Here is a 24997-nt window from a genome sequence, read left to right on the forward strand (position 1 = left end):
CAACAAAAAAGCAAACAAGCCAATTAAAAAATGGACAGAGGACCTAAATAGACATTTCTCCAAAGAGGACATACAGATGGCCAACAAACATATGAAAAGATGCTCAATATCACTAATCATCAGGGAAATGCAAAGCAAAGCCACAATGAGACACCACCTCACACCTGTCAGAAAGCTATTACCAATAAATCAACAAACAACAAGCACTGGCGAGGGTGTGGAGAAAAGGGAGCCCTGGCACACTGTTGGGATTGTAAATTGCACAGCCACTGTGGAAAACAGTATAGAGATTCCTCAAAACGTTACAAACTGAATTGCCATATGATCTAGCAATTCCACTTCTGGGTATTTATTCAAAACACTAATTTGAAAAGATATATGCAGTCCTACAGTATTATTCACAGTAGTTAAGCTATGGAAGCAACACAGATGTCCATCAACAGATAAATGGATAAAGAAGACATAATATGTATTGTACACATTATACATATATACGAATATACATTATATATAATGGAATATTATTTGGCAATAAAAAAGAATGAAATCTTGCCTCTTGGGACAACATGGATGGACCTAGAATGTATTATGCTAAGTGATGTAAGTCAGGTAGAGAAAGACAAATACTGAGTGACTTCACTCATATATGGAATCTAAATAAACAAAATAGGTGAGTAAACAAAGCAAAAAAAGGAGCAGTAACTGGAAGAGAACATAAAAGGCTGCATAGCACAGAGGATTAGTACTAGGCTGTGAGTCTGCACAACCAAAGACTATTTTGAGTTTGCGTCTAACTCTCTTGGTGCTCTTGTTAAATGGATTTACATTTTTTGGCTTCAGCTTCAATATTATTTCCAAAATTAACAGTCTACGGTTATGATTATGTTTTACTGAATTCCATTATTTCTATTGTACAACAAAGTTCAAATTGGGCCACTAGACGTGTTTCTAGTTTCATCATATCATGTCCCTTAACTTCTCTGTAACTTAGAGTCTTTCTCTGGAAAGTAATGTAATAGACAAGCTATCTTACCTCTTCCTTTTGCTCCAGAATTCTGTAAGCCACACAATGGGTATGAATCGGTACTTCTTTCTTGCCTGCACCACACAATAGATTAAAAATGTTTGACTCTCTCCTGCTTTGTAGGTTATTGCTGGCTTGTGAAGCTGCCCTTGAGGTTTTATAATGGCTCACTTAAGAGATCAGAATCAATGATCTATAGAAGGCCATTCATTCACCAAGATTCATTAAGTTCCTTCAGTTTGTCAGGTACTGTGCCAGAAAAACAAGAGATGAAGACAAGGTCTCTGTTCTCAGTCCAGTAATCTCTCCTCAATAAGATCAAGTTAATAAATATAATCATTTTATCATTCTGTTTATATATTTTATATTAGTGCATTTCCATTCTTAGTTGAACAGTTTTCTTGTCCAGTAAAGTATACAGGTAGTCTCCTAGATTTTTTTTTTTTTTTGAGGATTATTATTATTACCTAAATTTAAGTCATTTCTACATCTGGAACTTGTTTTATAAATAGTTTGAAAAAATTTGTTCCAAATTTAATTTCCTTCATGTTGGTCAACAATTTTTCCAGTAACATTTATTAAGTTATCCATCCCTTTTCATTTTATTGAACAAAACAGTTGTCATTTATTAAATTTTCATATATAGTGAGGCCTATTTCTGGATTCCTCAGTCTGTTTCACTTATATACTTGTCTATTCCAATTATATTACCAAATTGACTTGATTCTAGAACCTTTAAAGTATGTTTTGATATCTGGTGAGGCAAGTATTCCCTTACTAGTCTTTTTCTGCAAAATTTTATTCTTCTGCATTTATTATTCTATATAAACATTAAGATAGTTTTGGATTCTTAATTGGATATTGTTTGAATCCCTATTAAAGTTTCATTAAAATTATAAATGAACTTTGGGGAAATTAACATTTTAATGATATTTTCTTATCCAAGGACACAGTATGTCTGACCATTTGTTCAGACCTTGTTTTATGTTCTTCTATAAGATTTTACTAATTTGGCAAAAGCTATTGTAAACAAGTCAATATAAATATATTTGAAAAATAATATTTTCAATGAAGAGGACAAATAAAGGGTTTATAAAACATAAAGTGTTTTTATAACTTGATGAGAGGGATTAAACCACCAAAATAAAAATGAGCAAAAGACATGAATGAGCAATTTACAGAAGAGGAAATCGAAACAGCTGACAAATATATGGAAAGACGCTCAAACTCTCCCATAAAGATTTTCAAATTGAAGATAAAATGAGGTCTCACTTTACAGCAGGGTTTCTCAACCTAGGCACTACCCGCATTCTAGGCTGGATGACTCTTTGTTGCAGGGGCTGCCTTGAGTAATGCAGGGTATTTAGCAGAATCCCTGGCTCTTCCCACTGGAAGCTGGTAGCACCCATCCCCACCTATGATCGACAGTTATGACTATCAAAACTATCTTCAGACTTTGGCAAACATCCCGGGGGTTGGAGGGAATGGGGATCAAAATCATTACAGGTTGAGAAACACTGATTTCCATCTATCAGACTAGCAAACATTTAAAAACTTAATCACATCTGTTGTTGGCAAGGATACAGTACAAAAAGAATCCTCTCATGTGTTGCTAGTAAAAACATAAGTTATAGCTTTTATGGAAAATGACTGAAGAATGCCTATTCAAATAAAAAACACATACTCTCTTAACCAGTTATCTCACTACTGAGAATAAATCCTGTAAAAATGAAGCAAACAATACACAGACATATATTATACAGTTGGCAGTGACCAAAAATCTGAAAACAAAGTGAATGACCATAAATAGGAAATGGCTGAATAAATTATAGTACACTCACACAATAGAACATTAGAATTACAGCTTAACCTCATCACATGAAATGTTTCCATGAATTAGTCCTGAGTGAGAAAGGCAAAATTCAAAAGGGTGTGTAATGTAATTCTACTTTTTGCAAGATAGCCCCCCCCCACATTCTTTTATATATAGAGAGAAAAATGTCTGTCGGTATTGTATCTATCCCTAAGAAATGGGCAAAAATATTTGCACATCATGTATCTGACGAGGCTTTGGTATCCAGAATATACATATAAAGAACTCTTACAACTCTACATCAGAAAGACAAACCACCCAATTAAAAAACTGGCAAAAGGCTTGAATAGACATTTCTCCAAAGAAGACATGCAAATGATTAACAAATATATGAAAAGATACTCAACCTCATTAATCATTAGGTAAATGTAAATCAAAACCACAATGAGATACCACTTTATACTCCCTAGAATGGATTTTTTTTTTTTTTTTTTTTAAGGAAATAACAAGTGTTGGCAAGGATGTGGAGAGAAATTGGAACCCTTATACATTGGGGGTGGGAATGTTAAAAGGTGCAGGGTCTGTGGGAAACAGTTTGGCAGTTCCTCAAATAGTTAAACACAGAATTATAAAGTGTGCTGACAAGTCCACTCCTATATACCCCAAAGAATTAAAAACAGGTATTCAAAGAAATGTGTGCACACAAATGTTCATAGCAGCACTATTCACACTAGCCAAAAAGTTGAAACAACCCAAATGTCCATCAATTAATGAAAGAATTAAAAAAAGGTGTTATATAGATAAAATGGAATATTTTTCAGTTAAAGAAAGGAATGAAGTACTGATACATACTACAATGTCACTGAACCTTGAAAGTGTTATGCTAAATCAAAGAAGCCAGACATAAAAGGTCTCACATTGTATAATTCCATTTGTATGAATTAACCCAAATAGATAAATCCAGAGAGACAGAAGCACATTAGTGTTTGCCAGGAGGAATGTCTTAGAACTAGACAGAGGTGACAGTCACTCAACATTGTGAATGTACTAATTATACCAGCTTGTACACTTAACTAGGTTTAAGGGGTAATCTCATATTATGTAAATATTACTTCAATTTGTAAAATATAGTGTCCCCCAAAAATGTATATGCACATTTTGAATAATTATAAAGGCAGTATGTATTAAAATACATTTCATTTCCAAAACTGAGCTATCAGCTGTTAAAGTATGCATACATTTTTAGGGGGAGGGCACTGTATATTCTATTTACCTCTGTGTTAGTTTCCTATTGCTGCATGAGTTACCACAAGTTTAACGGCATAAAAAATTATAACAATTTAGCTCATAGTTCTGTAGATTAGAAGTTCAGATGGGCTTGGATGGGTTCTCTACTTAGAGTTTCACAAGAAGAAATTAAGGTGTTGGCTGGGCTAGGCTCTTGTCTGGAAGCTCTGAGGAAGGATCGACTTCCAAACTCCTTTAAGCCGTTAGCAGAATTTAGTTCTTTGTGATTGTAGAACTGAAATCCCCAATTCCTTGCTGCCTGTCAGCCAAGAGTGAGCCTCAACGGCTCCAGGGTGCCCCAACCTTGGCATGGAGCCCCTCTAGCCCCAGCAGGCCAAGTCTTTCTCAGTCTTCAAGCATTGCTAACTGCCTCTTCTGCTATCAGCAGAAAATTCACTGCCTTTCAAGGGCTGGTGTGATCAGATGGGGCCCACCTGGACAGTCTCACTTTTGCCATATAATGTAACAATAACGGTTGTATTATCTCATCATATTGGGTTCTATGCCACACTCAAAGGGGGAGGGATTATACAAGGGCAGGGGTTAGTCCTAGAATTCTGCCTACCCTGGCCTCTTAGAGAAAAATAGTAAAAAATAGCTTCTACCAAACTCAAGAACAATTATTTGTTAATGCCCAACACTGCAAATATTTGAAGTGTCTGTAATTTATACCAAAGAAAAGGTTCAGAACCAATGATTTACAGGTTAACGCAATTCAGGTTTGCAAGCCTCAGGCAAGGGACAGTAAATGGCCTTCTCTTTCTTCTTCTAAAGCACTGAATGTTTATGCAAAGCAATCGCCAAGAGGACTAGTGTTCCCTCTGTAGTCATGATGAGGGGACTACATAATTGTATTACGTACATTAGAAGTTCTCACCTTTTAGTCTTAAGACTCCTATTTTTGAGACTTTATTTTTGTGGGTTATATCTATTGATAAACGCCATATTAGAAATTAAGTCTGAAAAGCTTTTAAACACAAAAATATACCAGCACACATCCTCTTAGCCTTTACAGTGATGATGTCATCACACATCACTCGGTCTCTAAAGTAGAAAAGGAAAGTCTTATTATTATGATGAAAGTAACTTGACCTCAAGGAACTCTAAAAAGATCCGAAGGACCCCTTGGACTTCCTGGACCACGCTTTGAGACTCAATGATAGATGTGAATACCAGCAACTGCATTTCCTCAGAGATCAATCAACTTATATATTGTGGTGCATTCACTTGTACAGCCTTAGAAACAAATCTCCTTCTTCCCCTTTCACTAGTATTGTTCCATCTGGGGGAGCTCATTTTCTTAAGGCTAGTTGCAAAAAGTACCCTTTTGGCAAAAAGCGTCAACTTCTTACCAAAGAGGAAAATGGAGCTAAATGGGTCATGGCATACATTAGAGTTCAAAAACGTTCTCTGTGACTTTCTGGCAGGACGTTACTCTGCAAATACTGCACAGAGAAAATCGCTCGAAGCGGTGCAGCTGGGTCCGCAGTGGAAGGCCCGGGACGGAGTCGGGCTGTGCGGCGGCAGGAAGGGCCCGAAGGTAAATGAAAGGAAGCACTGGGACCTCTTGTCATCCTTTGCCCTTGATAACTATGCCAAATTTTTTTTTTAAACAAACAAATAGGTAGTATTTCATGATTGCTTTAACGATTCAGTTTTCCACTATAGCATTCAGCCGTGTGTGTTCTTTGTATCCTGCTTGCAAAAAGTGACAAAATAGAGCTAAATCCCTTTCATTAGCACTCCAGTAAGGTCCTTCCTTTAAGAGGCCAGCCGGTTCCTTCTCCTCACTACGGTCTAGGTATTTTCTTCGGTGGTCTCTTGGTAAATGCTCCGCGGCTTCCCGTGTCTGTGGCCCGACGGGAGGCCTGGGTGGAGGTTAGGCCGGGTCCCGAGCGAGCCCACGGCGACCGCAGCCCGCTGGCCGCCCGCCGACGAGCTCGCGCCGCCGCCACCGGCACAGCGTTCCGCAGCGCTCCAGCCCGCGGACGTCAGCGGCCTGGCGTGCCGCCACCGACCAATGGGAGAGAAGCCAGATTCCCGACGTCTTCTTTGATTGGTTCCCAGCCTGGAGGCGGTGGCGGAGGGTGGGGCTTAGGGCGTGCCTTCTTTTTGGCGGAGAGTCCCGCAGACACTCTTGAGGCGCCCGGAGCAGAGACGGGGGGTCGCGCCACCCAGCACGGCCGGGCCCTGCCGCTAGGAGGCGCCGCGTGTGGTGACAGGTGCCGGCGCCGGGGCAACGCTTGAACCTCGCTTCAGTTGGCGAAGGAAGAAAAGGAGGAAGGGGCGGGCCGGGTGTCCGCCCCTCGCGCTCCGGATGGATGTGCCCGGCCCGGTGTCCCGGCGCGCGGCGGCGGCGGCGGCCACCATGCTCCTGCGCACGGCTCGGGTCCCGCGCGAGGGCTGGCTCTTGCCCACCTCGCTGCTCTGCGCCTACGGCTTCTTCGCCAGCCTCAGGCCGTCCGAGCCCTTCCTGACTCCCTACCTGCTGGGGCCCGACAAGAACCTGACGGAGCGGGAGGTAGGCACGGCGGGCGGGCGCGCGGGGATGGCGGGGCGGGCGGCAGGTGTGCGGGGTGGGGGCGGGGCGGGGGGAGGGGAAGAAAGGCGCGCGAGCCGGGGAGCCTTTCTGGGCAATTTGCGACTTCTCGCAGTTGGAAGGCGGCTCCGTGCCGTGCGCCGCATTAATTCAGCCCGTGTTTCTGCCCGTTGGGTTTATGGGGCGCGCCTTCTGCGGAGGGCTGGGGAGCCCCGGTGCTCGTGTGCTCCAGGCCCGCGAGGCTGTGAGGTGGCCGAGCCCCGCTCTGCTCAGCTCCCGCTGGGGGCCCGGGCAGGGGAGGTGGGGAAAAGGCGGTATATTTGGATAAAGTGAAAACAGCAAGCTGTACTATGGACATGGTAACGGTCTAGTAAATATTTGCTGATTGAAAGTAGGGAACCAGATGCCGAGTGAACCCCTGCTTTTCTGAAAGGATCCGCTCTCCCGCTACGGCACCCCCTTCCTTCTCATACCTTACTTTGTTTTTACCTTTGACCCGATGGATGTGCTCAAATAAGGACAGTATAGGGCAAGAACCCATCGTCTTAATTTGGCTTCGTTCTTAGTTGGATGAGGCTGTGTCCAAGGATATGCTGCCCTCCCACCCCCACCCCACCTCCTGGGATAAAAGCAGATACTTAGATGGTATCAGAGAGTTGGCACTTAATTATAGTTTTTCTTGCATTGTGCATTGTTGCTTCACAGCTGTTAGTTTTGCTCCTTAACTGCATGGTGAGATCTTGCAACACTTCTGTCCCTCTGTGATGTTCAGAGTAATTGGGAGCCCGTAGCTCATGATCAGGGACTTATTGGCTGGTTGATTTTTCCTAGCTGGGGGTTTATAAGTACTCCACAAGTGCACTGTGCACTTTAAAAATGTGTTTAACCCTTAAAGCTTATGGTCAATTTCAACTCTTGTGGTTTTTGAAGAAGAAAGACGTTATATTAACTGAAAAAGGAACTAAACTCGGTGTCCCCACAAAACCAAAACAAATTAGGTTCAGCATCCTCTCCCTTGAACACTGCAAAGGCTGAGAGCCAAGGTCTGGTGTTCCTTTCTGGAGCACTGCAAAGGCTGAGAGCTGAGTGGGCTTGTTAGCTGGCCCTTTTTGCCACGTGCTCACTTTTCCTCCCAGTTGCCGTGAATACTCCTCTCTAAACCTTACCCTTCTCCCTGTGATTAGTCATCTCCTCTGAGTAGCACCTCAGTAGCCCTGCATAACAGGTCAGAGCAGATGTCATTACTCATAGCCCACTTTGTTGCTGCATCGCTCCTCCATGTTCAAGGTCCCTTATCAGGGAATTGAAAGTTGGGTGTTGAAGCCTGGATTGAGGGTTCCATTATAGTCTCATCTATGGCAAGTGTCACTGACTTTTGACCAACTTCAGATCTTCTATTTCTCAGCCTTATGCCCCACTCCAGTTACTCTGCAACAGTTACTTATTACATATTTGAATTTTAATATTGGTAATAAAATGGAAAGGGCCAACTCTTATGAATAGAATGATTTTACAAGAAGAAAATTACTGCAGTAAGTATGAGAGAATGATCCTGGACACCCAGCCCAACCACTGGGTAGCCACTGAAGCAGAAGTGATACTGCTGGTGAGCTGCTGACAATTAAAGTTTCATGTGAACTGCCATGTGATCAGTGTGTGCACCTTGCCTGACCGAGAAGCGCAAGAGGGAGAAACATTCTCTCAGTGTTGATGTTTGAAAGCTGATCTGTTTTGTCACGTGCCCCAGGCAGAGAGTTGCTGTGGGATGTCCAGAAAGCTTTCTAGGGTGAGTGAAATATGTTCAGGGGCACAGGAATAAAGCAGGGGTGACAGGCCCAGGAAATATCTGCTGATTGTGTAACAAAACCATAGCACACGTCTGTTACTGCAAATTAGATTAGGAAGAAGGCAGGGTTTGAAGGGAAAGTGAGTATCTGGAAAAGGGCTGTCATTTTTCTCTGAGGGCTCTGGAATCAGGGCCGAACCTGTTGGTTATGTGCAGTATGGCTCTGTTCACCCTCTCCAGAACCCTAGATTTTTAAAAGTAATCTAATAACAAATAAATAGAACAATTTGTTCTTCTTCCTGACTGAGTGCTCGCTTTCACCAATGGACAGTGAAATAAAAAATATGACATGATTTTTAGGCAAAGTGAATGTTTAATCATGGTCAGTGATGTTTGTGTTGAAGTTTATATTTCCCCTTAGAAGACTTCAGAAGGGCCAAGTTGGATCATCTTAAATAGAGCTATTGTTAACCATGTCTAAAGAAAAAAGGGAGGAAAGGGAAGACTCTCAAAGGATTTTTTCTTAGATTTCAGGAAAAATGTTCACCTCTTTTCAGTACCACTTTATAAGCTTTAAATAGGTTAAAGTTTGATTGTATCCCAATAGTAGAAAACTAAACATTTAATAAAATAGAGCTCTTGACTTCCAAAATATTTTTTATCCTTTCAGCTTTTTTTGTATGTGATTTGACAGACATTCACTACCTTTTTTTGATATTCTTAAAAAAAATCCCACCTCGCCCAGCCGGGCGTGGCTCAGCGGTTGAGCGTCGACCTAGGATCCAGGCGATCAGGGTTCGATTCCTGGTCAGGGCACATGCCCAGGTTGTGGGCTCGATCAATGACTCTCTCATCATTGATGTTTCTATCTCTCTCTCTCCCTGTCCTTTCCTCTCTCTGAAATCAATAAAGATATATTAAAAAAAAAAAAAAAAATCCCACCTACTCTGCTTGATAATCAGCGCCTTAGAGAATCTGTCTCTTAACTCCAGAACAGCCGTATTTCCCACTGCCTACCTCCTTCCCCGGCTTTCTTCCACATGCCCAAGCTCCCTCCACATTCACCTTAGTAGTAAGTCCAGCATAGCCACAGCCTCATCTGCTGGTCTGTACTGAACGATGAGATCTCAGCTTGGAGTAATTCTCCCGTACGTATCTGTTGATACGGCATCTTTCTGCTAGCCTCCAACTTCCTTGTCCTTCAAGGTCCATCTCACAGAAGCAACCCCGTATTTCCCGTCTCCCTAATCAATAATGTATGTACATGTATTCCATACTAGGTTCAGAACTCTGGGAAAACAGACTTCATTTTATTCTTTTTTTTTGGAATCTCCATGCAGCTTGAAAACAGTGTTGTACAAATAAGTGCCTATTAACTGGTTGTTTAATTGAACTAGATTCTAAAATAAAGTCTAAGTCTGCATTGGAAGTTTAAAATGAGCCTGTTTCCCCTTGATTTTTTAATCTCAGAGGAAACCACAAACAAGCTCCAATCCCAAGAGTTGTAAAAAGTGCCTTACAATAAAATCAGTTCCTTTTGCTCACATGATAGATTTTACCTGAAATAAGGTATTGTCCAGGGTCTGGGCAATGGAGTGTGTAATTTGTCCATTTTTGCATTTAGGAAGTTTTCCTTCAAGATTCAAAGTATCCATCAAAGATGCATTTTCAGTGTGACAGCTTCTCATTGGAGGTGTTGTGACAGAAGGGATTCTTTTTTTGGAGACCCAATGGCTAACCTCTGGAGATGTGGTCTTTACCTCTTCATGAATGCCCTGTAAAAGCACCTCAAGCCCGGCCCAGGCGTGGCTCAGGGGTTGAGCAGTGACCTAGGATCCAGGAGACTGAGGTTCGATTCCCAGTCAGGGCCCATGCCTGGGTTGTGGGCTCTATCCCCAGTGGGCGGCATGCAGGAGGCAGCCAATCAATGACCATCATCATCAATGTTTTTGTCTCTCTCCTCCCTTCCTCTCTCTGAAATCAATAGATATTTTTTTATTTTTATTTTTAAAAAAAGCACCTCAATACAGGTTGAAAAAGCTGCTGCAGCCCTGGCCAGTGTGGCTCAGTTGGTTGGAGTGTCGTCCCTGCACCAAAAGGTCCCGGGTTCGATTCCAGGTCAGGTCACATACCTAGGTTTCTGGTTTAATCCCTCATCGGGGCAGGTGGGTATGGGAGGCAACTGATCAATGTGTCTGTCTGTCTCTCTCTCCCTCCCTCTCCCTCCCTCCCTCTAAAAAAACAAACAAAAACCTGCAGGCACTAGAAGTAACCCTGGAATGCAGTAGATGGTCAGTAAGTTTTTTGATTGAAGAAATGAGGCATTGAGTGTAGCGGATTCAGAATATCTAGGTTCAGTTCCTCCCTCTGCCAATTACTAGCTGAGATAACTTGGGACAGTTGACTTAACCTTCTCTGAGGCCAAGCTTCCTCAGTTGTAAAATAGAGATGGCAAGCATTTCCCTCCTAGGATTGTTGTTTGGATTAAATGTGGTCATGTAGGTAAGGTGAATAGCACAGTGTGTAGCTCCTCAGTAGAGATTTGCTATTATAACTCTGGTCATACTGTGAGAGGGATATTCATCTTGGGTTGATCCTCTCTCATGGGAGAAAAATCTGATTTCTTATTTAGAATAAGTTAAAGAGAAGCCATCTGGTTCCTGCCCATTTTCCTCTTGTTTTTGTTTCTACTTGGCATTGCAGCCTGCCAATGTTACTTTTCCTCATCTTCATGATCTAAATTGTGGTTTTGTATTAGAAGTAGAAGCAGACTTATAAGTATAAACAGTTTAAATTGGTAATTAAAAGGATGAGATTTATGTAATGAAAACTTGGTGGGCAGTTAACCATTTGGGGATAACAGTTATTGAAAGGTATATAACATGTCTCAGTACAGACCATATTACTGAAGTGAAGAGTCCGTTAAAGTCCAGAGGGGCATGGTGGAAAACAAAAGAAGACGGGGTATTGAAAAAAGTGACGGAGGAGGGTATTTTAAAGGAGAGGTGTGATGGTAATGCTTTGTGGTACTGTGTTGGGAAAACATGTTGGGGAGGTGGGAAAGTGAAGAAACATACTGAGTCACAGCAAAGGAGACACTTTCAAACTTAAGAAAACTAGGAGAGAGAGTATCCGTAAAACTACAGGCAAAAAGGAGTGGGACGTTGTTAATGGAACACAACTATGAAAAGTCTGTAGGGAAGCCTTCACTCTTCCTGGCCTTCATCTCAGGGTACCCTTAGCCCCTCTGGTTTTCTACTGAGAGGCATCTTAGGCTGAGGTTAAGCCAGCCAAGAGTACTTTGTACCTCATTTGCTAAAATTTCCACACTTTTGAATCATTTCTACAGTTCTCGATTATTCTTTCATGTACATGTTCAGGTGCAAGAACATTTCCTAATCAAGTGGAGGTTGCTAAATGACTTACAAACACAAATTAGATAAAAATTCATGAAGGTGAGGCTATGAGACAAATCACTTTTGGTGTTTGGCCAGTCAGAAACAGAATCAAGTCTGGAATGTATTTCAGTTTATGTTTTACTTTTATAGTTGTGCTGTGTACTGGCAAAAGATTTCACAATAGTTATTTACTTTATCGTTCCTCTAAGACCTTAAAACAGTTAGCCCATTTTATACTTGGGTGAACTGAGGTATACATAAAAGTTAAAAGAAAGTCACCCTTGAATTTAGATTGTCGAAGTCTAGGATTACAGTGCTTCATTGCAAAATATTTAACGTGTTACCAAGACAACCTTTCAGAAAGCACTTAAAAATTGGCGCCACTGATGCAGAATTTGAAATGACCTTTAAAAACTGACTGATCTAGACCTTGCTAGACACTGGGCATGTATGAGGAGGGAAAAGTCATATTGTTCCAAGTGGTCTGTATGTTCGTGTCAGTCCTGAAGTCTTCAGACCTATGAATGAAGTGGAGTTATGATTTACACGTATTCTCTCATTTAATCCTTGCAAAGAGTAACCCAGTGGTGTAGGTCTTACTCCTCTTTTTACTGATACTGCAGGTTAAGTCTAACGGGAACTAAAAGAAACTTGCTTGCCTAGGATCACACAATAAATGATGCAACTGAAATCCTAGCTAGGCGGTCGTAATGGTTTAATGCTTATTTTAAAGATTATTTCTGTTATATCTCAATTTAAAAAATACATTAAAACACAAACAGCCAATCCTGCTATTTTTTCAAGCAAAAAGGACATCAAAGTTGCCCATAATCCTACCATCCACAGATACTCTGTTAAGATTGTAAACAGATTTACCCTTTTATTCCTGGGCTCCCAAAGAAATGAAACTTAAAATCAGAGACATCAAATCAGTCAAGCAGTAGGATCCAGGCTCCCTGTCCTGTGCCTAGGAGAAAGGATTGACAAGGATTCCAGGACATTTATTTGTTTCTAAGACATTTATTGAGCCAAGTATCTCCTAAGCAGTATGCTGGCTATTAGGTGGTACAGATGAGTTCACCCTTAAAGAACCTGTAAGGGAATGGTTCTCGGCTTTCGCTCATGTTAAAATCTCCTTGGAGGTTTTAAAAAGTGCCTATGGCTGGGCATCCAAAATTCTTAAAGCTCTTTGGGAAATGTGCAGCCATGGCAGAGAACCAGTGCTGTGAGGAACTGGGGAGATGACATATACAGAGCAGTATCAAGAGAGCTTTGAGTTTTGTGGTACAAAGACTGTCAGTTCTACCAGTCTTCCAGGATGAGCAACCCTTTGACCCAGGCCTTAATGGGGAGGATTTTAAGAAAAAGATGATGGAGTGGAAATCGGTAAGTATATTCCAAACAATTTTCAGAACTGTTGTCGCTATTTCTTTGATTATTAAGGATAAGGTGTTTGAGGTGTTGCTAGGTAAGAATAAATGGTTATGAATATTCCAGGTCCTTTGATGTCACTAATGGGTTTTTACCCTTCTTTGCCTGTCAGGTCTTCAATGAAATTTATCCAGTATGGACTTACTCTTACCTGGTGCTGCTGTTTCCTGTGTTCCTTGCCACAGACTACCTCCGTTACAAACCCGTTGTTCTGCTGCAGGGACTCAGCCTTATTGTCACATGGTTCATGCTGCTCTATGCCCAGGGACTGCTGGCCATTCAGTTCTTGGAATTCTTCTATGGCATTGCCACAGCCACTGAAATCGCCTATTACTCATACATCTACAGTGTGGTAGACCTGAGCAGGTACCAGAAAGTCACAAGTTACAGTCGAACTGCCACTTTGGTGGGCTTCACAGTGGGCTCTGTCCTAGGGCAAATCCTCATCTCAGTGGCTGGCTGGTCCCTGTTCAGCCTGAATGTCATCTCTCTTACTTGTGTCTCTGTGGCTTTTGCTGTGGCCTGGTTTCTGCCTATGCCACAGAAGAGCCTGTTTTTCCACCACGTTCATTCCACCTGCCAGGGAGTGAATGGTATCAAGATACAAAATGGTGGTATTGTGACTGACACCTCAGCGTCTAACCACCTTCCCGGGTGGGAGGACGTTGAGTCAAAAATCCCTCTAAATGTGGAGGAGCCTCCCATGGAGGAATCGGTAAGTTCAGCTTTTAAATGTCTTGTGATTGCTACTCTGGGGGCCAGGCAAGCAGTGATAAAACAGGAAGGAAATCTTATGTTAGACCTTGTATTCATGTGGATTCAGGTTTTATACTGAGTTGGTTGGTTCATTTATTCATTGATTCAAGATAAGGTTGATTTAAATTAGGGATGACAAATGTATTTTCCCCTCGAGTGAGTGACCTTCAAGGTCAGACTGGCACAACATTCTGTTGCTTGTGTGAGAGATGTTTTAGAAATCACGGCAAGGGCTTTCTCTTCTTCATCTTTCAATCCCCAGAACTTGGCATAAGTAGAGCACTCAGAAAATTTTAGCTAAATGAGTAGATGAAATGATTCCAACAAATGATGAATATCTACTTCCAGTTTCTGACTTGAGCCCAAGTGTTTAAGGATAGGAGTATCTTCCTCTTCTGTGCTGGAAATGATACTTTGCCGAATTGCGTAGTAATGAGTAATACAGAAGAAGAGAATCACAAGGAATATTTAAGAAGATGAAATAAATATTAGAAGCATGACTGTGAAATTCTCTTACAAGAGGCATGGCATGATGATTCACCCATCCATTCTGTCCAGCCAGGAACACTCACTGCCTCCCCCAGTCCATTGCCCTTTTTCATAAAAGCTTGTTACCTTTCTATCAGTTATAAGCTGTAAGGGTCAGGGCTCATTTCAAACATACTGAATTACTCTTAGCTTTCCTGGGATGTGTTTGTTAATAAGCCTGTTAACATTCCACCCTTGTAGACGGTCTCTGTCAGGCATAAAACCGAGCTCCATAAGTTTTGTAGGCTCGCTGAGTCAAGGACCAGCATAATAGGTTCTGGCTCTCCACCAGGAGTTAACCCAAATTGTCTCAATGTGGCATCTGATTTCCTCATTGGAAATTACTCTCTTGCCTTCCCTTATTTTCACCTCTGGTTACTAGTTGAAGTTTCAGTTATTATCCCAAAGAGCTTGAGTCCCACTTTAGAGCCTGGATGACACTTAGCATAAAACTCACTTTATTAAGGCACATGTGGGCAGCTTCAGTCAGAATTCCCAGGAACTAAGCAGAAACAAAGTGCTGATTCCCTCATAGTTTGTTAGGTGATGTTGGAGAGTCAACAAAGGGTCGATGAGGGAGGGAAAGAAGTGTGAGTAATCGTTTGATTTCATGTAGTAGAAAAAAGAATAAGAACCTTTTTAAAAAATGTTTCAAATGTGGCTTTAGCTAAGATTAATATGTATACACATATTTATAATACATATATATTTTAAATATTAACATATTGGCCATAGTTCTGAAGATTTTTATAAACCAGTAAGTTTTAAACTTTTTTGAACACAAATAGGAAACTACTTAGTAAGAAACATTTTACATAGCAACCAGTACACCTGTATATATATATATACTTTATATATAACTGAAACAAGGGTTTTTAACAACATTATTTTATTCTGACACATTCCATTTATTTTTTATAATGCACCCATTGCCCACTAAATTGATTTTATTACCTACTAATGAGTTGAAACCTAAAGTCAATGAATGAGTTGAAATCTGTCGGTCGTACAGAACTTGATATTTGTTGCTTATAGATATGCAAAATGTGAGTACTTGACATGCTGAGTGAGTATAACATTTTAGAGTTAGAAGTGATTCTAACCACAGGTTGTAGAGCAATCAGAGCATCTTAAAGTTAAAGGGGACTTTAGATCTCATCCACCCTCTCATTCTAGAGATAAAAATTGGAATCAGAACTAGTGACTGCAGAATTACCCAAATATACTCCTAAACAAGATTGAAGAGTATATATGAGGTTCACTTCAATCTACACTTTGCTCCATGAAGTCTTTCACTGGGGTGACAATGGTCAGAACCGTCAGAGTGTGGTAAAAATTAGGATTCAAATCAGTTCCATGATGTCCTTGGCTCTATTCCTGGCCCCACAACAGGCAAGCAGTGCTGCTTGGCACTGTACAGCCCCAGAATACTGCTGTTTTTCTTTGACAAGCTTGAAGGAAAGTCAGAATATGAATGTTGGATATTGCACTGTCATTTTAAGTTGACAGAGTCCATAACTGAACCATAAATTGTAATTGTAGTAATTATGGTAAAGAAGAGTATGTAGGTAGTGGGTGGTTTGATCTTGATTTTAAAGAAGGGGAAAATGAAGTAGGATTCAAAACCAACAGGGTAATTCACTAGCAAGTAACCGTGGTATGGAGAAGTAATGATTGCTAAGAGTATTGAATGGCTTTTGGAAAGCTGATGTCTGAGTTGAGACCTGAGTGACATAAAGGAACCAGCCATAAAAATTAGAATAAAGTGCAGTCCTGACTGACAGAACCATATTTTGACAAATAGTGGTACCTCGGTTTTCTAATGTAATCCGTTCCGGAAGACCCGAGTTCTGAAACGTTTGAAAACCGAGGGATCAACAGCCAACAGCTGGGCCTCGGGATCTTTCCCTCAGCGGAAGCCCTGTGGCATGTTTGACTTCCGAGATGTGTTTGAAAACTGAAGCATTTCCTTCCAGGTTTACGGCATTTGTAAGCCGAAATGTTCATTAACGGAGACGTTTGAAAAACGAGGTACCACTGTAGTAAGTTTGTCAAACTTATTCTCAAAAATTTCCATCGTAGCCATTGGTTTGACTAGATTAATCTCCCTTTGCACACAACTGAGCTAAGAGGGGCCTTTAACTTGGTATTGTAAACACCTAACTACATGCTTTCAAGGTTCTATTTAAAAGGGGAAGAGGCTACACAAAATTAGCTTAAGCTGGATTAAGACTTGATTGTAAGATCTGAAATTATTAAACTTTCAGAAGAAAACATAGGCGGTAAGTTTCCTGACATTGGTCTTGGCAATGATTTTTTTAACCTGACACCAAAAGCAAAAGCAGCAGCAAAAGTAAGTGGGGCTACATCAAACTAAAAAGCTTCTGCACAGCAAAGGAAACAATCAACAAAATGAAAAGGCAACCTACTGAATAGGAGAAAATATTTGCAAATCATATATTTGACAAGGCGTTAATATCCAAAATATATAAAAAACTAATACAACTCAATAGCAAAAAAAAATCCAATTAAAAAATGGGCAAAAGATATGAATAGACATTTTTCCAAAGGAAACATATAGATGGCCAATATACATGAAGAGGTGCTCAATATTTCTAATAACAAGTGTTGGCGAGGATGTGGAGAAAAGGAAACTCTCATACCCCATTGGTAGAAATGTAAATTGGTGCAGCTACTATGGAAAACAGTATGGAGGTTCCTCAAAAAATTAAAAATAGAACAACCATGTGACCCAGCAATCCCACTTCTGGGTACTCATCTGAAGAAAACAAAAACACTGACTCAAAAAGATCTCTGCATGTTCATTGCAGCCTTGGTTAAAATAGCCAAGATCTGGAAACAACCTAAGTGTCTATTAATGGATGAGCGAATGAAGAAAATATGGTGTATAATAATTGAATATTATTCAGCCATAAAAAAGAATGAATTCTGCCCTGGCCAAGTGGCTCAGTTGGTCAGAGTGTCGTCTCAGGCACCAAAAGGTTGTGGATTTGATTCCTAGTCAGGGCACGTACTAGGTTGTGGGTTCAGTCCCCATTTGGGGCACATACAGGAGGCAACCGATCTGTGTTTCTCTCATAAATTGATGTTGCTCCCTTCCTCTCAAAAAAACAAAACAAAAAACAAATCAATAAAAACATATCCTTGGATGAGGATTTTTAAAAAAAAGAATTCTTGCCATTTGCAGAAACATGGGTGAACTTCGAGGGTATTATGCCATGTGCAGTAAGTCAAAAAGGAAAGGACAAGTAGCATACACTCTCATATTTGGAATCTAAAAACAAAACAACACACACAAACACCACAAGCTCATAGGTAAAAAGAATAGTTGCCAGAGGTGGGGATTGGGTGGTAGGAGAAATGGGTGAAGGGGGTCAAAAGGTGCAAATTTCCAGTTATAAAATAAGTCCTAGGGGTATAACATACAACATGGTGATGATAGTTAATAATACCATGTTGCATATTTGAAACTTGTTAAGAGAATAGAGCTTAAAAGTTCTCATTACAAGCAAAAATTTGTAACTATGTATGGTGACAGATGTTAACTAGACATTATGGTCATCGTATTGCAATGTATACAAATACTGAATCATGTACATTTGAAACCAATATATTATAGGTAAATTATCCCTCAATTAAAGAAAGATAAAGGAGCCCAGCTGGTGTAGCTTAGTGGTTGAGCTTCGAGCCATGAATAGGAGGTGGTAGTCCGGTTACTGGTCAGGGCACATGCCTGGGTTTCTGGCTTTGCTCCCTGGTAGGGGGCGTGCAGGAAGCAGCCGATCGATGTTTCTGTCTCTCCCTCCCTGTCTCTGAAATCAATAAAAACAGCCGGGTGTGGCTCAGCACTTGAGCATCGACCTAGGATCCAGGAGATTGAGGTTCAATTCCATGCCAGGGCACACACCTGGGTTGCGGGCTCCATCCCCAGTCGGGGGTGTGCACGAGGCAGCCGATCAGTGACTTTCATCATTGATGTTTCTCTCTCTCTCCTCTCCCTTCCTCTATCTGAAATCAATAAAGATATATTTAAAAGTAAACTAAAAAATAAAAACGTTTAAAATAATAATAAGGGAGAAGGGCCTGACAGCAGGAGTATGTGAAACACAGAGTTCATAATTCTTAGATTTTTATTATTGTATTTTCCGTACGAACAACTGTAAGCCTGCTTTTGACTCACCCTGTATATATGTTTTTCACAAGGAAAAAGAGTAATGTCTGTTAAATAGAAAATTGAGTCTATACAGTTGCTTCCTGTCCAGTTGCCTTCATGGTAGTTGAGCTTTCTTCCCTTTTGCTGTGTAGGAGCCCCAGCCAGACCGTCTCCTTGTGCTGAAGGTACTGTGGAATGATTTCTTGATGTGCTACTCCTCTCGCCCTCTGCTCTGCTGGTCGGTATGGTGGGCTCTCTCCACCTGTGGCTATTTTCAAGTCATCAACTACACACAGGGCCTGTGGGAGCAGGTGATGCCTTCTCGCCATGCTGCTATCTACAACGGGGGCGTGGAGGCCGTTTCAACCTTACTGGGTAAGCAATGCTGACTGTTAGGAGTGGTCAGGAGTGGGGATCCCTCTGGTAGTTGCCGGCCATAATCAGGTTTTCTCTCCTCTCCTAGATTTGAGGTAACTTCAAAGAATGACTTACTTATTTTGAGCTCTGATTTTATAATTTATGTTAACTCAGTCCTTATTAAATTACTGAGATGAAGGTGCAATTACCATCCCCATTTTACAGTTAAGGAAACGTCAGACAGATGTGTTACTAACTTGCCCAAGGTTGTGTAGGTGGTAAATAGTGAGGTCAAGATTTGAACTCTAGCCTGTGTCATTGACCATTACATTCTATTGTCCCTTTCTCATTTGTTGGCATACCTCATAAGGTTTTTGGAAGACTTTACATGATTTCTGTAAACACGTATAACTGCCTGGCTGACAGTCAGGAAGCACTCCATAGGTTTTAGTTGTCATTCTCATTGTCGTCATTTTAACAAAGGGCAGAGATGTCCTTTTGCCATGTTCTCAACGGCTCCTCATTGAGGAAGAGAGATGCCTTGTCCTGCCATGGTGCCAAGATAAAAGCAATGGTTCTTTTGGACGTTGCCTCTGCCTCTGCTTCAGCCGCTCTGCCTCAGCTGCGTTTCTTTAGCAGCACCCCCTGGGTCTGTGGCCCCCTTTCCCATCTTGTTGTTCAGTTCCCTAATTCAGTCTCATCCTCACACTGGCTCCATAGTATTTATTCCATCGAGTCCAGATTCTCTGCCTGGCTTTCAAGGCCCTTCATAATCTTGAGCTACCCTCTTTATAAATTCACAGCTTTCAAAATGTAATAATCTAAGCTGATTTTTTAAAAATTTTAAATAGCATGTATTTAGCAAAATAAGTTGCTTTTCTCTCTTTCTGTAGGTGCTGTTGCCGTTTTTGCAGTTGGTTACATAAAAATATCCTGGTCCACTTGGGGAGAAATGACACTGTCTCTGTGTTCTCTCCTGATCGCGGCCGCAGTGTACATCATGGACACTGTGGGTAACATTTGGGTGTGCTACGCGTCCTATGTTGTCTTCAGAATCATCTACATGTTACTCATCACTATAGCAACGTATGTATTTTATTCAAAGAAGCATTAGGAAAAGTTGTGATTGGATAAACCTTTTGGTTTCTTTACAGAGAAATTAAATTTTCTAGTTAAAAAGCAAATGGGAGAAAGCATTGTATTGTTTGTTTTCTCCTGAGGAAGCATTTTAGGTGAGGTTCATTGAGGTCCTTGTTCACATGTTCCTGCTGTTTCCAGATTTTGCATGAGATTTACATCATTTAGCAACAAAATACTTTTCACTTGGTTGGGAAGGGGATTGACAGTAGAAAGAAGGGAGTACCCTTCCCATTTAAAGTAAAAATCGGAACTACCCAGGAGGAAGTTTTTTCCATTCATTCTTCTTTATTTGTTAAGTTTTCAGATTGCAGCAAACCTCAGCATGGAGCGCTATGCCCTGGTGTTTGGTGTCAACACCTTCATTGCTCTGGCCCTGCAGACACTGCTCACGCTCATTGTGGTTGATGCCAGTGGCCTTGGCTTAGAAATTACGACTCAGGTAAGATCTGTATTGGCACTGAAGAAGTTACAACTTGATCAGGGTGACACAGTGGAGCATGCCTAATAAAGAGCCATTCAAACAGTATAGACAGACACAAAATAAAAAGTAACAGTGTCCCCACCCATCAGTCATCCCCCATCTGTAGTTCTTTGCTACCTGGATAATGGTGGGTCAACCCTGTTTTGATGAAGCCCTGCTTTATTTCACATCTAAGTTTCCTCCCTCCTTTAGTGAAAATCCTCTCACCCAGATACCAAGGTAATGACTTGCTGTTGATGAACAGCAGTATTATTCTTAACACATGACCTATTGAGAAAACACCTGCACAAACACCCAAGACAATGTGAATACTTTTCTTCATTGAGGAATTGTATGGCTGCATATGCCTTCAGGCATTATGAGTTTATAGATAGGGTTTGCTGTGTACTTTGGCAAAACGGGCAGTTTTATCAAAAAGTGCCCACCACACCCCCATTCCAGGCCAGAAAATGGCTTCTCCATTACGCCCTCCATACAGACATATTAGTTTTCTTAGAATACAAAGACCCAACACATCAGCAGTAATTAACTGTGTTTTTAGTGATAATAATAATGATGATGGTAATGTTCGTTGAGTGCTATGTGCCAGGTACTTTATACAGAATTTTGTGGAGATGTCAGGTTTAGACATGGAAAAACTGAGTCTGAGAGTTAAGTGATGTTAAGTGTTAAGGTCACAGAGTCAACAATAGTGGGCACAGCTAGGATCTCAACCAGCATCTAACTCTGAAGTGTCTCATCTCCTATTGCATCTTGCTGCCTCAGAAGGTAGAGGGGGGAGCAGAGGAGGGGAGCTTATTACTTTCTTTGTTTCCCAGTTACTATAAGCAGTAAAAACCTCGAGAAGGCCTCTCAAGGGTTAGGTGCTTCATTAGGGGTGGAGGGTAGGACAGAAACTAGTGCCTGCCATCCTGCTATAAAAATGATGGGTTTAAACATATCGAATGATAGAATTTTGTGGGCTGTGCTGAAACTCTAGCTGCCATGATTGAGTAACAGGTTTCCTATAGGAGAATGTATCCAAACGTTTAAAAACCTGGCTCAGAGACTTAGAGCTCCCCTCCTGTTGAGCCCATGAACCAGCTTACCTGTAGTTAGTAAGTTACTGTCAGAAGATGGTGGTGACAACGTTGCTAAACCACATAGCCGCAATTAAAAGTGGGCTTAGAGAAGGTCCATATAAAAAGTACAGGGTGGGGCAAAAGTAGGTTTACAGAAACAGAGCTTATTGTTTATTATTCTTTGTTAATTATTGTGTTATTTTCCATTCAAACAACTGTAAACCTACTTTTGCTCCAACCTGAGGTTTACCTGCCCTCTTCTGGGGAAGAATCAAAGTTCTTGATCTTCAGATCTTGGCCTGTCAGTCATGCCAGGTACTTGCCTATCAGCTTGATGATAGCAACCATGCCTCAGTGACAACAGCAACAAAAATACAAACAGTAGTATTAACAGCACCAGCATTGTGCTAATAAACATTGACATACATGATCTCATCCTTCCCAACAACCCAGTAAAGTGGGAAATAGGAATTCCATTTTGTAAATTAAGTCAAAGCGCAGAGATTAAGTATCTCAATCAAGGTCACACAGTTAGTTGGATGTCGTCACAATTCGTGCTCAGGCATTCAGGCTTCCATCCCACCACCCTCTGCTGCCTCGCTGTGTGTTCAGTACCTGGCACATTGGGTAAGGACACTATTTTTTGAAGTTTTATTGAGAACGTTTTAATTATAGAGTATTTTTTCATGCATGTAATACAATAGCTCTTCTAATTGATAATTTTATAAATCACTTGTTTCCCCCTTTAGTTCCTGATCTACGCAGGTTATTTTGCACTCATCGCTGTGGTTTTCCTGGCTAATGGTATAGTCACTATTATGAAGAAATATACAAAGCAGGAAGATCGAGAGTCAAGTTCTCAAGTAACCACTTCGTAACACACTACTGACAAGCTGCTTCTTACAGCAAGAATTCTGCATAGCCACGGTCCCTGGATGTATTTAATTTTTTAAGATGTAGACATATATTTATGAAGTGTGCATTTCATGGCTTCAAAGCAGCCAATTGACTATACCTGTGTTCCTAGAGTAATGTAATCGTGTTCAGAGGAGCAGAAGGAAAGTTTGTTTATTTAAGGATGATTTTTTTCTGATTCAAAAGTGAACTTGATTTTGAAAACCAAGTCATCACAAGCAGTCAAGCAGCACATGATTGTTGTATACTTGATAGCAAGTGACTTTGGTGTGTCATAGGTCAAGTACTTCTATATCTGATTAGTCAGAGCTTGGCCTGGTGGGACCAGGGCCTCACAAGGGCCACAGATGTTACAGGTCAAGATAGAAATATATTGTAACAGCACCTGCCTCTGTTCAACTTAATTCTTATTTTGTTATTCATGTGCATTTGTGTTTCTACAGATGAAAGGTGTTCCTATACAGGCAGCATTTGCTCTGGTTTGGTGTCCTGTCCTATAAGGAGCATGTGTCATTTCTAATAAGTTGTGTTTAAAAATTCATTGTGTGAATGCTCTCAGTACCCATCTTGCCAGTTACGTGTTTGTATAGATTTTCGTTAGAAGTACAGGTTCACATTATTCATATGCTTCCCGGAGAAGCTCATGTAGTTAGAAAGTAAGGCAAGTTTTGAAGCCTGCTAGTAACCTGAGTGAAGAGACCTAAGAAAACGTGAGGTAGGTTTCCTCATCCTGTATCTTTTAGAGGGAAGGACTGTTAACTCCACGGTGCAAAGTTAGAATGTGGGCCAGACTCACAACTACCCACTCTCTGCATTCCCTTTTATTTCCAAGATAAAATGAAAAAGTCTTTTTTAAAATAACTTCATTTCCATTTATGACTTTTATATTTATCCTTCTTATCTGAGATAAAGGTGTCATTAGGAGTTGGATTGTTCCAAGGCCGCCTTTACAAACTGAGCCTCTTTTTGATGATTTCACTGGGACAGGAACCAGGATAGACATGATTCCTGCATTTTGTACACTAAGTCTGCCTTTGCTTCTAAGGGTGGATCATCATAAATATTTGCTTAAAATAACAACTGCTAGTTATTCCATTTCCAAGGTACTTGAAAAAATATTCTGTATATAATCCTCAAATCAGCTTACCTACCAAGTGGCTGCTAGAATATGTGAGAGATGAAAAGTATTTTAAAGCCAACTTTGTTGCCTTATTTTGAAAAGAATCTAGATAGCTGTTTTCAACTGGGGGTGTTCACATTTTTCGAATGGCACGGCTAAACAGTGTGAATGATAGTGTCAAGATTTCAAAATTGACATACTTGGTTTAAGCGGGAACTCTAGAAGCAAATAAATAAGGTCATTTTCCATTCAACTTCTTTTTGGATATAGGGAAAGGAAGAGAACACTAGCTACGGAAGAGAAGGGGTTGTGATGTCATAAAAGTAGCCTCTAATTTTATAGTTTATCTTTTATTTTGCTATATAGGGAATTGTTTACTCAGAAACAAATAGAAAAGTGGTACTTGAGGGATTTTATTTAATCTTTTTAAATAAAATGGACTGTGGTACAATCAAATTGTTCACATTACCAAAGCGTTATTTCCCTAGAATTTAATTCGAAGTTTGTGCACACAACTGGAGCCTTTACTCATTTAAAACAGTAATAAGTTCACATCTTGCTGCGTGGCCATGTTTATAGAATGCTGAGCCCTGTTTGCAAGTTGTACTGTATGCAGTTTTGCACAGTGGAAATAATAACTTGTACTTTTTATTCAAAGCTGTATAGTTTATAAAATTATTTTTATTAAATAAATATTTTACAGTATATTTTCCCTTTTTAATCAAAGTTATTTTAAATTTATCTTTTGTTTCAGTGGGACCTTTATATAACATCTTTAAATCTTTTAATAATTTCTCCTAAGACCAATTTCACTTTAAGCCTTCCCCTCACCGGACCTTCCTAGTTAACCTTGGCATCCTGTTACTTCTTCCACTGTTTCGTGACCGTTACTTTTGACTCTTCCCCTTATTTCTGCTGTTTTCCTAAGGTTTTTGAGCACTGCATTGCACTGTTCATTTTCCTTGGTCTTCATCTTCATACCTCTCATCTGTTTTTAAAGCATTCTCCCTTCTAGAAATCAAAAAGGCCCACATTCCCTTCAGTGTTAACTGAATTTTAAAAATAAAGGAAATTAAATCAAACCAAGGGAAGAAGCTACCATCTTGTTTTGAAACTTCCTAGTCTCTTTGTTCCAGCCCATACTATTCTGATACCCACAGAAGCATCTTCTTACTATCAGTCGAGAA

At 40.6% G+C, this 24997-nt stretch overlaps 1 protein-coding gene across 1 annotated transcript; it reads left to right on the plus strand.

Annotated features, from left to right (window-relative positions):
* The first annotated feature begins 6441 nt into the window (after positions 1-6441).
* Positions 6442-24517, plus strand: SLC19A2 (solute carrier family 19 member 2). The gene is made up of 6 exons (XM_087827634.1): positions 6442-6645; positions 13391-13993; positions 18889-19111; positions 19987-20179; positions 20531-20672; positions 22525-24517. Exons 1-6 carry the CDS (start codon positions 6442-6444, stop codon positions 22651-22653), a joined length of 1494 nt encoding a protein of 497 aa, XP_087683760.1. The 3' UTR covers positions 22654-24517.
* Positions 24518-24997: the final 480 nt, after the last annotated feature.

Source organism: Miniopterus natalensis, chromosome 19 (assembly GCF_054644295.1).
Source record: "Miniopterus natalensis isolate mMinNat1 chromosome 19, mMinNat1.hap1, whole genome shotgun sequence".
NCBI classification, from domain to species: Eukaryota; Metazoa; Chordata; class Mammalia; order Chiroptera; family Miniopteridae; genus Miniopterus; species Miniopterus natalensis.

Excerpts from the sequence above, each read along its gene's own strand:
- SLC19A2 (XM_087827634.1), top strand. The coding sequence starts at position 6,442 with ATGGATGTGCCCGGCCCGGTGTCCCGGCGCGCGGCGGCGGCGGCGGCC. Across the intron at positions 13,994-18,888 it reads AGCCTCCCATGGAGGAATCG|GAGCCCCAGCCAGACCGTCT; the intron begins GTAAGTTCAGCT and ends TTTGCTGTGTAG. Across the intron at positions 20,673-22,524 it reads GCTTAGAAATTACGACTCAG|TTCCTGATCTACGCAGGTTA; the intron begins GTAAGATCTGTA and ends TTCCCCCTTTAG.